Genomic DNA, 12,818 nt, shown 5'->3' with positions numbered 1-12,818 from the left:
TAGGTTTAGTTTTAGATAGAATAGATCTCAATGTGTTTGTTGTTTTGAATGTTGTTGAAATGTTGAATTTATTTCCTATTGTTTTAAGTTTCTCGGATAGTCCTTTTATATATGGTATTGATATTTTTCTCGTATTATTTCTGGTGAATGTTGTAGGATCCCGTTCTAAGTTGTTCTGTTCCATTCGATCCAATCTTGACAATTCCTTATTTATAAACGATAAAGGATAATCATTTTTTAATAAAACAGATGTTAACAATTGTTTTTCTGCTAAAAAGGAATTTTCGTTAGAACAAGTAATTTTGGCTCTATCATATAAGGATTTAATGATTCCCTTTTTAACGTTGATGTTGTGATTTGACTTGTAATTGAGATATCTGTTGGTGTGTGTTGGTTTTCTATACACTTGAGTCTCATATCCAATATCCTTCTTTGAGATCAAAACATCGAGGAAAGGTAGGCTGTTATTGTATTCCTTTTCCATTGTAAATTTTATTGTCTCTTCTTGATCGTTTATAATATTCAGGAATGTATCCAACAATTCTGATCCATGAGGCCATATTGAAAACACATCATCTACATATCTCCACCATACTGTGGGTTTTAAATTTTGTTTAGAAATAATATTAGTTTCGAAATCCTCCATAAATATATTAGCCAATAATGGAGATAAAGAAGAGCCCATTGCTAGACCAAAATTTTGTTTATAGAATTCATTGTTTAGTTGAAAATAGGTATTATGGGTACATAATGTCAATAACTCCATTATAGCTGATACATTTAGTCTTGTCCTAGTTGCCAATGTATTATCATTCTCTAATTTCGTTTTGATTATGTTTAAAGTTTTATCTAATGGTACATTTGTAAATAAACTGTTTATGTCAAAACTTACTAAAATATTATTTGGATTAAATTCAATAGTTGATAATTTGTTTAAAAAATGTTTTGTATTTTTTATAAAAGTGTCATCATTATTAGCAAATGGTTTTAGAATGTTTAATAAGAATTTTGATAGTTCACTACAAGGAGAATTGATGGTACTACAAATGGGTCTAAGTGGTATGTTCGCTTTATGAATTTTCGGCACTCCATAAAAATGTGGTGTCTTACTGTAGTGAGGTGTCATTAATTTTCTTTGATAGTATGTTAGATCATTTTTAAATTTGAATAAAGCTCTATATATTTTGTTTTCCAGTGTCTTCGTTGGATCCTTCGTTAATTTGCTATAAGGTCCATTTGTAATTAGATCTGTAATTTTGTCCTCATATTGTATTTTATCCATTATTACAGTTGCATTGCCTTTATCCGCTGGTAGGATTGTTATGGAGTCATCATTTCTTAAAGTTTTTAAAGCCTTCATTTCCTCTTTGCTGATGTTCTGTTCAATTTGATTAGACTTTTCCAATTCAAGTTTACATAGTACCCTATATTGTTCTTTTTCATGAGTTGGTAGACACTGGGATATTTTCTCCACTGAGCTGATTATGTCTAATTTTGGAATAGATGGATGAGTAACAGCATAGTTTAAACCTTTTGACAATACCAAATTTTCCGTTGCATTTAAATGTCTATTTGATAGATTGACAACTGTCGTTAATATGTCATTATTTCTATTTAGGTTATCAAAAGTATGTAAACTATTTTGTTCTAAAAGATTATTAAATTTATTTAAATGTATATTTCTTTGTTTCTGATATGAATTTTCATAAATTATATGTAAACTAAAAATAATTCGATCAAAATCAGAATTTGATATCATTCCGAAAAGTAAATCTTCAATACTTACGATGTCTTGTTCGATAAAAAATAAATTTGACCTGTGAAATTGCAACCTTTCCCGGATCATCGACAAACTGGCTCTATGTAGAATATTTTGGAGTCTTCTGCTTGAGTATGCTGGCCGTAACCTCAAGCCCTTTGGTATTATGTTGTTATTTCTACATCTTCTTAAAAATTTTATTGAATTTTGACAATGTGCCAGTTTCTCGTAGAAGGTTTCCAATTTCCTAAAATTTTGACACACGATAGGCCCATACCGGTTTCTTAATGTTGTTCTGAAGCTATTTCCTTGTGGCATTTTTATGATTAATAATTATATGGGAAATAAGCCACAATTAAAATGAAAAAAAAAAAAAAAATATAAACAAATAGCTTCAGAACAACATTAAAAAACTGTCACTTGTGCTATTAATTATTTTTCTTCTCAAAATAAATTTTGTGGAACTATCTTTTTCTAATTTTATTAAAAGAACATGTCTGTTAACTCTAAAAATATGGATTTATTTGATGACGAGCATTTATAATATTTTCGTTTTTTATAATCTTGGAACTAATTTACACAATATGTGTGCAATCGCAAAGGTTTGTCAGCATAAAGATAAAAAGCATATCATTCAAATATTTATATTATTATTGTATCGAATTACCATATAAGTACGTACTATGATCTACATCAATCATACGGATGAGGACATTTTTCCAATAAAGAAATCAATCGTTCGTCATTTATTTTAATGCAAAATGTATAAAAGTTGTCACTTAAACTTGATCACACACTTCTAATAACAAATTTGTATTGGGCATTTTACAGTATTTTTAATACTGCCTTCTGATTGGTTCCGGGAATACAACGGGAACGAGAAAGTTAAAACATGGTCAACTTTCCCGTTCCCGTTACCGGACAGCTTCTCGTTCTCGGTTATTGTGCATCTATAACATTAATTTACATAGAGGTTAACTTTTTTCCCGTTCCCGTTTCCGTTCTCGTTCCCGTTCCCGGGCAATTGTGCAGCCGCCTTTAGTCCAAAACTGAACCATAAAGCAATTTTCGAAAATAATATTTGCGGCAATATACAGTGATGAGCGCGCTAATAACCGGCAGAATAACGCAACAGATGAAAAAAACATTAAGTTGTGAGATAAAAAGAAATGCAACTAGTGGAGGTGGGAGGTTTAGCGATAAAAACCTATACATTTACATTCTACTTATTGTCTCTCACCTTTAGACGTATCGGATGAGTTTGGCAACTGCCACTGTCACAGTAACAGTTTTAGTTGACATACTCCTCTGACACGTTTAAACAATATACACATAAACATAAACAATGGGAAACAATAAATATAATGCAGGTGTATAGGTTTTTATCCCTAAATCTCCCACCTCCACTAGTTTCATTTCTTTTTATCTCACAACTTAATATGTTTTCCATCTTTTGCGTTATTTTGCCGGTTATTAGTGCGCTCATCACTGTATTATAATTGCCTATTTATTAAAAACAACAAATATCTTTTTTTTTGTTGTTTCATATTGTTTGATAATTTATGTGGCAACAGCGCAAATAGCAAATTGAAGTTAGTTGCAGAATAATTATATAGGTTTGTTCGTAGAACGATCAGCAACCGTTGCCAACCATCAGACGCATGCGCGTTCGTAGTCTAGGAACTCTAACTGTTAACTGCGCAGTGCCAAGTGTTAACGGAGCATGCGTCTGATGGTTGGCAACCGTTGCTGATCGTTTTGATCGTACTCAGAGATATGTAAAGAAAATAGATCTGGCTAGTCATATGCTACTCAATGCATCGGGGTGTAACGCCGATATCAAGTACGGTGGTCTAGCTATCTTTGTCTGTCGTGCGAGTGTGAGCGTATCTACCAAGAGGTGGAAGTAATGGAACGTCAGTTACACAGAGGCGGCAGCCATCATATGCTAGAGAGAGAAAGTTAAGCGCCGGTAGAGAGAGATGGATAGACCACCGACCAGAACTGCTCCGCGTTACGCTATTTTTCCGAGTTGGCCAAATCCAGGGCCGCCCAGAGCCAGGCCGGGCCCCGGGGATGAGACCCGGCCGCCCCCCCCCCCAAACCCAGTTGAACGAAAATTCCCAAAAATCTGATAACTCATAAACTGGGATATGTAATAGTGAACACTCATGCTATTGACACAGGAAGGAAGAAAATTAAAACAGTTTTAACAATTAAACTTTGTTTTTAATTATTTACAATAGAACTGTTAGTTACAACATAACTTTTCTTGCTTTCATATCCGCAAAGTTTTGGATCACGTGGTCGAAATCAAGAGTTTTTGCAAGTTTCGACTCTATGCTTAAAGACCGCGTCTCACCATCAAATAATTTGATCAAACAGTTTGAGCAAACTCCGGAAGTACGTCAAAGTGACGTCACAATTGCAGTTTTTTTGAAATTCTAAAAATCTTTGCTCTCACTATCAGTCTAGTTTGATCAAATTCTTTGTATTGAATTGTCTAACTTGTTTGTACTTTATTTAAAATTAAAATTTTTCATTATTATCCACAATGAACACTCAGGATGTGACGTCACTAACTGTCACTTTGTGTCACTAACTGTCAAGTTTGATCAAATTATTTGATGGTGGGACGCGGCCTTAAAGGCCCCGTCTCACCATCAAATAATTGACAGTTATTTGATCAAACTTGACAGTTAGTGACACAAAGTGACAGTTAGTATGTATAGTTTGTGTCACTAGTCAAGTTTGACTGTCAAGTTTGATCAAATAACTGTCAATTATTTGATGGTGAGACGGGGCCTTAACAGTCCCAAATCAGATAATCGTTGTTGACCCATAGTAGATCTTAAACAATTCTTAATTCGGCTCAAAACACTAAATGATCTCTCGGCCTGAGCAACGGATACTGGTAGGCAACAGAATATGCGAAGAGCAATGCACACATTGGGGAAAAGATTTGTCACATTAAGGGACACGAGCTTGTTCAAAAGTTTTGCTGGTTTCAGCGACGTATCTGAGATGTTTGATTTACTAACAGTTTTCAAGTAAATCATTTCATCAACTAGATCCCTGCTTACATCTGAATTGTACTCTTCGGCGAATCTTACACAACTTTCTGAGATCGTATTCTCGTCCATTTCGTTATACTTCCATAAAAATGAAAATTTCATTTCGATTTCTCTCAGTGCTGTGAACCTCGTTTTCAGGTTGGCCACCAAAACATCAATTATTGTGTAAAAAACTTCTGTTTTGAAGCGTTCTTCCGGGGATAAATTTAACATTACATCTTCTGTAGCTGTTTCATCGTGAAAAGTCTTCCTCTTTCTCGCACGGGAAGTGGAGAGTTCCGGTTCGATACCATAAGCATTTGCAACATGTTTGCATTCAGACAATATCTTGTCCCAGTTATTTCTTAAGGCACTTAAATCATCAATTACGCCCGGTTCCACCAACGAGATTTAAGTGAAAATTTGATCTTAAGAAATAATTTTTACTTAAGTCCGTTGAATTTCGTTCCACCAACTAAAAATATTTACTTAAGTCCAAATATTTTTGCTTAAACTTAAGTCCCCTACTACGACGACTTAAGCGAAAATTTTAACTTGGGAGAGTCATGTTTTGACAAAAAGTGAGGTTAAATTTCGTGTTGTTGATGTTCTGTTCTAAGTTCGAACTCGTATTTTTTCAATCCAATATATTTTTATATTATTTTTTGTAAATTCTACCGTAGTCTATAATATTATAAAGTAGTAGTATAGAATAGTGTTAATAGTTTATAGTGTATAATATAGTGTGCATATAGTATAATAGTTTAGTGTATGTAGTAGAGGTTTTTGTGTTCCTAGTATTTTTATATTTTTTTGTTGTAAACTGCAGTGCTAGGTATAGGTTTTTGTGTATAAATAGAATATTGTGTGCGATTTTTTAAAAATGGATCTGGACGGTTTGGATGCATTTGATGAGTACAATCAGATGGAAAATCAGTTGAATCAAGTGGATGCTGAAGATTTATTTGATGAGTACAATGAAATGGAAAATCAATTGAATCAAGTAGATGAAGTGGATAACATGGTTGTTAGAATCCCGAGACAATTCAAGCGAACAAGCTATTTCGAGACATATACTGAAAAAGACTTTTTTGAAAGATTTCGATTATCGAAAAACAGTGCATTTGAAGTATTGTCTCAAATAGAAGAACATTTGCAGTTTACTAGTGCCAGGTAAGGCAAATGTAAAATTTAATAACTTTTAAGGCTTTAAAATAAAATTTTTGTTTGTTTCAGAAATAAATGTTTAAGTCCAATGAATCAATTTTTAATTTGCCTAAGAGCATATGCCACTGGAGGACACTTATTGAGCATAAGTGACATTTTTGGACCTTCGAAGTCATCTGTTTGTAGGATTGTTCAACGGGTTACCCCCTTAATAGCATCACTGAGACCTCGCTACATCCACTTGCCCAATAATATAGAGGAAGTTCGTGAGCAACAGGCTAAATGGTACGAAATGAGAGGGTTCCCAAGAGTGATTGGATGCATTGATGGCAGTCAAATAAAAATAACATCACCTGGTAAGATTGTGTATTTGGAAAGTCACTTAACTACTGCATATAACTATAATGTTGCTATTTTGTTAAAGGGGGCAATGATGCAGAGATTTACAGAAACAGAAAAGGCTACTTCAGCATCAATATTCAAGCGGTATGCTCAGCTGATGGTCTTTTCCAAAGTATAACAGCACGATGGCCTGGATCTGCCCACGACCAAACAATTCTTAATAATTCAGTTGTGAAACAAAGATTTATGAGAGGAGATTTTGCAAATGGAGTTTTATTAGGTGAGCATCTTATATTACAAAAAAAAAGCTGAAAATGCGAGCATTATCATAATGAAAACTTTGTTTATTTACGTATTTAAATTTAAATATGGAAAATTGTTATTATGAAAAGTTGTTTAGAATTAAAAACTATGTTTTAATGTGCAATTATATCATTCTAATTTAAATGTTGTGAGCTATAAAGGTATATACTTACCTCGTATAAAATTAATAAAATTTGATATTATCGTCGGCATAGAGACACAAAAATCTAACTACATTTCACATTTTGAAGTTCAATCTACGAAATTGAACTTACTTTAGTGAGTTTCGTAACTCCTCACTGGGGTTTTAGGTGTTCAGAAACAGGTGTCACTCAAAAGAAATCATTAAGGTAAGTTCAGTGGTGTAGATATCTCAAAACGAGACAAAATGTAGTTACATTTCTGTGTCACTAAGCCGACATTATGATGGTTGCAGCATAAATACCTATTAGACCACGAAGAGCTTTTTATGAAGAATAACTTTTCTTCATCAAATTAAAAATAAAAGAGATAAATGAAAATGATATTGGTATCTGTATCGATAATTTGAGAAAAATCTTCAAATATTTTTTTCCATTAGAAGGATGTAATAATTGTAATTGCATATATCAGAACATAATTTTTTATTCCAAACAACATTTCATAATAACAAATTTCAATATTGTGAAATAAATAAAGATACTTTACTCTTTCGTGAAATTCATATTTTTTGACATACCTACCTTGTGTAATATAGATACAATTTGATATCTGATGGACTATACATACTTACAATCTGTATTGGATTCCACTGGTGAATGATCACTGAAATTAATATTGAGTGATGTTTGTCTGTAATAAATTCAATAATCACACATTTTCCTCACCTACATGTAACTAATAATCAGTATTAAATTACAATATTTTTAGGGGATGGTGGTTACACATGCACCAACTTTTTATTAACTCCTCTCAGAGATCCACAAACAGATGCAGAAAGGAGGTATAATCAAGCTCATATAGGAACAAGGGTAAAAGTGGAACAACTGTTTGGTGTTTGGAAGCGGAGATTTCCTATTATGGCATATGGATGCCGATTAAGCATGAGAACTGTATTACCTATTATTGTTGCTACAGCTTGTCTGCATAATGTAGCAGTCAGGCAAGGCGAACCACAACCTCCAGCTAATGATGATATTGGTGAATATATTGTGATGGATGACAATAATTACATTGTGCCAGCAGGAAACCGTAATAATGATCATGTTAGACGACTTTTTATTGAAAACTATTTTGCTCCACCTTAATCATCATCATTGTCTTTGCTTATCCCTACATGCAGTTTTCTTAAACCTTTTTTCTCGAGCTTGTCTCCACTGTTCCAGTTTTTGCTCTAAGTCTCTTTCACTATTTCCTACTAACACAACATCATCAGCATACATTAAGTATCATGGAATGTTACCCTGTAGTTTTGCTGTTATCTGGTCCAAAACTAATGAGAATAAATAAGAACTAAGCACCGAGCCTTGGTGCAATCCTACTATCACGTGACATGTATCAATCTCTCCCACACCTGTCCTAACACTAATTGTTACTCCCTCATACATATCTCTCACAATCTTTATAGCCACTTTACACGATGCAAGTAATTGCGAAATTTATTGCACAAGTTCTTGCAGCAAGAACTTCTGCAATAAGCTGCAACTACTTTCTGCAATAAAGTGATTACACGGGGCAAGTAATTGCATAAACTGACATGAAATGGACAGAAACTTTGACATACCATTTTTAGGTTAAGTTGCAGCTTTTCTGTGCAATTCGCGTATGACACGATACAATTTCTATTGCTGAAAGAAATTGTGCAATTAGTTGCATCGTGTAAAGTGGGGCTATTACATATTCACCAGGGACTCCTTTGTTATTGAGTGCCCATCACAGAATCTCTCGACGTACTAATATAAATATATGCTTTCTCAAGATCAATGAATACCATATTAGCGTTTGTTTCTTTATTCCTGTATTTTTCCATCGATTGCCTTATAATGAAAATTGCATCTCTTGTTGATCTGCCCCGCATACTTTCAAACTTAGTTACTTTGAATGCTATTACGTTTGAAGATGTTTTTTTGTTATATTAATTTTTTGGTTGTATGTAAATAAATATAAAAGTTGTCTTAATCATTGTTTATTATATTTTATAAAATAATTGATTAATTCTTAAAATATTTAGAATTATTATACTTTGTATCAAATAAACCTAGTTTAAACCAAAAAACCTGGATTTTTTGGAAAAAAACCTTGGTTGAAAATCTTGATTTCAGAAAGGCAACTTTTGATTAATATTTAAACAAACTTTTACTCATGTAACTACTATTTTGCATTTGAATCAATTTGTAGATATTTTTTTATAACAAGTTTGTCCATTCATAGTCAGATGTATAATTAGTTATTAGAAAAATGTGTTGTTTTTTAACAAGAATAATTTTTAGTTAGGTACTCAAATTATCTTGAGAACGACCAATAAACGTGAAAAATTGTTAATATTTATTATATTTTAATCTCCATATTAAACTATTTATCATGGCCTATGATTTTTTTCTGAACATAGTAAAATAAAATTTAAAATTGAGTTTACTTGTTTGTTTTTTTACAAAAAGATATAGATTAAAAACAATAAAAAATCTCTGAAAAACTAAAAAAAAAATTTTGGGGGCTTGGGACAGACAAGGGTTAGGGCTAACATTTTGGGCTGAAATTTGAAATTGAGGGTTCATAGGCTACCCATCACCAGAAAACAGCCAGGGAGATCAACATTTTTAAATTTTGGTTTTTTCGGAATACCCTATTGTTTACTGTATTAGTTTTTATGTACTTTAAGGCTTTGACATCTTTGAAAATAGATTAGCTGATAAGCTGTGTAGACAAAAAAAGAGAAAAACCTAAACAAACAATTAATGGACATGGAAATAAACTAGAGAAAACACAAAGAAAATGAATGGAGGGGTTTGCTAATGGAGGCGGGTCTCAAATTGGTCTGTAGTGCCATAAGATGGATAAATAAATAAACAAGATGATCTTAACTACAATGTGTCAGCAGATAACAGAAATAATAATCTAATAATCACTTTTTATTTTAATATTTATGTACATTTTTTTTTAATTTCCCTTTCTAGAGCGTCATTCTCCAGCTCAAGTTTTATTTTTTTTTGTAACAAAATGTCCACTTCTGCTTGTTTTTCCTTGAGCTGGAGAGCTTGGAGTTGCCCTTGAAATAATCGTTCTTGTTTCCTCATTTCCACCTTCTCCTTCAGTTCCTCAATCTGGCTACTCAGAAACTGGGCCTTCAATTCATCTAGTTTTGGTGGAACTGCGGGTTCGACATATGGTGGCGTAACCTTAGTTTGTGAATTAATTTTTTGTCGCTTTGACAAAGGCTGGTACTCGGATGAATTGTTGCTTCTGGAAGTACCTGGTTGTGAATCTGAAAAAGATACAAATATTTAATAAACCCTCTAATCATTATGACCGTCTGTAGACGGTGTCCAATTTTTTATAGTTAAATTCAGAATTGTCAATACCTGTAGCTTAAATGGCATTGTTTGTTTTTAACTCGTTCGCTGCCAGAGTGTTTTGTATGGATTTTACGTTCAGGAAATTTACGTCACCCTTATTAAGAAATTTGTGGAAATGTGTCTCTTACATGAAAATGAAAAAAAATTTCTCAGTCATATTAACCGAGCTGGCCTATGGGAAAGCTAATTTCTCAGTCATATTGATCGAGACAGCAGCGAACAAGTTAAAATGATCTTATAGGTGTACATTGATAAGCGTTTGAACATTCGTTGACATCCCGTTTAGCAAGTACAAGCAGTTACTTTGAGCCAACCGTCAAGATGGGCATATAAATTATTGTAATTTGATGAGAATTTTCATATAAGTGAAAAGTGGTTTATAACGTCTATATTTTCCTAAAAAGTTTACTGTAGGTATACCATAAATTCTATTTTTTGAATGTATTATTGATTTTCGAAAATTAAATAAGCTACTATAATTTTTACCATTATAATTGATGACCATCTACAGACAGTCATAACAGTTTAGGTACGTAAAGTTTTTTTGTAACATATTTTTTTGGAGCAAATTTATTATTCATTTACAATTAATAAACATTGTTAATCCCAAATCATGATTTCCAATGTTTATACATTGTAAATTATGATTTGGGAGTGCTCCTAGTAGCATTTAACGGGTCTTGGTTTGTTTATTTCTACTGCATCATGTAAATTTAGTATAGATAGTGGCATGGAGTATGTTTATAAAGTGTTCAAATTATTTCGTAATGAACGTGTGAGCATATATAACGTATTTATTAAAGAATACATTGAATTATTTATTGTAAATTCATGTAACTCATATTTGGTCAGAAAAAACGCTTATTGCCTAATGGGCAGATTGCAGATCTCTCAAGGAGTTAATAAAAAAAAATATTTGGTTAAATAAATAAATAAAAATAAATGATTTTTTCAATTATTGACAACTATTGATAGTTAGACGTTATACTATTGATAAATATCGAGTATGGCCACTATCAATAGTTCTCCACCACTACTAGTAATTTTATTGATTTTCATAACAGAGGCAACTCTCTACTTTTACAATATTTTTTTGTATGGCAAGACAAATGTGTATATTAAGCATATTTTTAGTTTAATAAATCCTTATTTCATTAGAGTGGCTTAAGTGGCCTGACATTGCAATATTTGCAGTTCTATAATGTTTAGAATGGTACTTACCGTTGCAAATCACTGTTACCTCCTTGCAATTTAAAATATTATCTGTTTTTGGTTTTATTACAGATGCAACATATCCAGAACTAATCTGTGTATATTCTGTGTTTTGATTTTCTGTCTCTGAAAAGAAGAAAATTTTAAGTAACATGAATTTTGGAATACTGAAGATAACATACCTAATATTATAGGAAGATTTTGCTCCAATAAAATTTCATCGTCAAATTCATTGTCTAAACCACTGACAGTTTTTGCATTGATTATATCGAGAACATTTTCGTCTGGCTCATTCTGTGGCTGGAATGGCCCTCCTCCTGTTCCCAATCTATTTATTTTTAGGCTCGCTGCCGCCTGCCTTTCTAGTTGCTTGATATTGGCCCAATACTTCTTTAATTGGTCCTTTGTTCTGAAGGTGTTTAAACCTTTTGAATTAAATTCAAAATGAATTTGCTCCCATGTATGTTCTTTATCTTTTGGAGATACACCATTGGTTTTTTTACTTTCAATTACTTCCCTATACTTAGATACTAAAAAGATTAGCTCTTCCTTTTCTTGGGCAGAGAAGTTTACCCTTTTGCTGGTTCTCTCCATAATCAATATACTTTTAATACTGTTACTATAACCTAACTTTTAAAAACTAATATTTACACTAGCAACTAATTAACACTAAACTATTATATTTTAAATTTAAACTCACAACTAAAATAAGAATAAACTAAATAATGACTATAAACTCTAAACTATTATATAAACATTAATATTAAATTATCAAGTAAACTAAATTCGAAACAACAAAGGACAAAGGAGCAAGCAAAAGTACAATATCATAACAAATATTGAAATGACATTGATTATAGACAGAAGACAGCATGACATGACGCAATTTTTCTTCTTTTTTGGTGTTTTCGCATTACTAACTGTCGAATTTTCTTCTTTTTTGTGTTTCTGCATTAAAAACGTGTCAATAGGTTAAGAATTTTTGACCGTTTTGAAAAGTTGGTATCTCTGATAATTTAAGTTTTTTCTTGGCTAAGTTAAGTAAAAACTTGTATGGTGGAACGCAAATTTTAACTAAGAAATTTTTTTGACTAAGCAAAACTTACGTAAGATTTTACTTAGATCACCTTGGTGGAACCGAGCGTTAGGCTCTCTATATTACTACTCTCAACATCAGTGGTGTCATGGTGTGGGAACGCGTGGGAACGCCGTTCCCGCACTGGTTAAGAAAAGAAAAAAAAATAATAGAGAATTTAGGTTTTGTAAACAAAAATTAGCAGTGCGTTCCGGCACTGCGTTCCCGCACTGCTAATTTTGCCATGACACCACTGCTCAACATCCTAAGTAGCGTCCATAGTTTGAAGTAGTTGACTTCTGTAGTTGATGGGTACCAACACTTTCACCCAAATTGACGCCATGAGGATGCACTTG

At 32.5% G+C, this 12,818-nt stretch overlaps 2 protein-coding genes across 2 annotated transcripts; one reads left to right on the top strand and one right to left on the bottom strand.

The window, feature by feature from the left end:
- Positions 1-5,587: 5,587 nt before the first annotated feature.
- On the top strand, positions 5,588-9,186 carry LOC126881324 (putative nuclease HARBI1). Its single transcript, XM_050645541.1, has 4 exons — positions 5,588-5,985; positions 6,049-6,335; positions 6,404-6,601; positions 7,534-9,186. The coding sequence occupies exons 1-4, from the start codon at positions 5,696-5,698 to the stop codon at positions 7,908-7,910; spliced, it is 1,152 nt and encodes a 383-aa protein (XP_050501498.1). The 5' UTR covers positions 5,588-5,695; the 3' UTR covers positions 7,911-9,186.
- Positions 9,187-9,713: 527 nt separating this feature from the next.
- Positions 9,714-12,179, bottom strand: LOC126881325 (myb/SANT-like DNA-binding domain-containing protein 4). The gene is made up of 3 exons (XM_050645542.1): positions 11,570-12,179; positions 11,397-11,513; positions 9,714-10,084 (listed from the first exon to the last, which is right to left on the bottom strand). The coding sequence occupies exons 1-3, from the start codon at positions 11,979-11,981 to the stop codon at positions 9,744-9,746; spliced, it is 870 nt and encodes a 289-aa protein (XP_050501499.1). The 5' UTR covers positions 11,982-12,179; the 3' UTR covers positions 9,714-9,743.
- Positions 12,180-12,818: the final 639 nt, after the last annotated feature.

The sequence above is a fragment of the Diabrotica virgifera genome, chromosome 3 (genome assembly GCF_917563875.1).
Source record: "Diabrotica virgifera virgifera chromosome 3, PGI_DIABVI_V3a".
In the NCBI taxonomy this organism is placed as follows: domain Eukaryota; kingdom Metazoa; phylum Arthropoda; class Insecta; order Coleoptera; family Chrysomelidae; genus Diabrotica; species Diabrotica virgifera.
This window is presented reverse-complemented; position numbering and strand designations above follow the sequence as displayed.

What these genes read in the sequence shown, in the direction of transcription:
- LOC126881324 (XM_050645541.1), top strand. Translation starts at nt 5,696, where the DNA reads ATGGATCTGGACGGTTTGGATGCATTTGATGAGTACAATCAGATGGAA. An exon ending in TTGCAGTTTACTAGTGCCAG is followed by an intron (nt 5,986 to 6,048) that starts GTAAGGCAAATG and finishes TGTTTGTTTCAG; the next exon opens with AAATAAATGTTTAAGTCCAA. An exon ending in AATAAAAATAACATCACCTG is followed by an intron (nt 6,336 to 6,403) that starts GTAAGATTGTGT and finishes ATTTTGTTAAAG; the next exon opens with GGGGCAATGATGCAGAGATT.
- LOC126881325 (XM_050645542.1), bottom strand. Translation starts at nt 11,981, where the DNA reads ATGGAGAGAACCAGCAAAAGGGTAAACTTCTCTGCCCAAGAAAAGGAA. An exon ending in AAATCTTCCTATAATATTAG is followed by an intron (nt 11,514 to 11,569) that starts GTATGTTATCTT and finishes TCTTCTTTTCAG; the next exon opens with AGACAGAAAATCAAAACACA. An exon ending in GGTAACAGTGATTTGCAACG is followed by an intron (nt 10,085 to 11,396) that starts GTAAGTACCATT and finishes TATCTTTTTCAG; the next exon opens with ATTCACAACCAGGTACTTCC.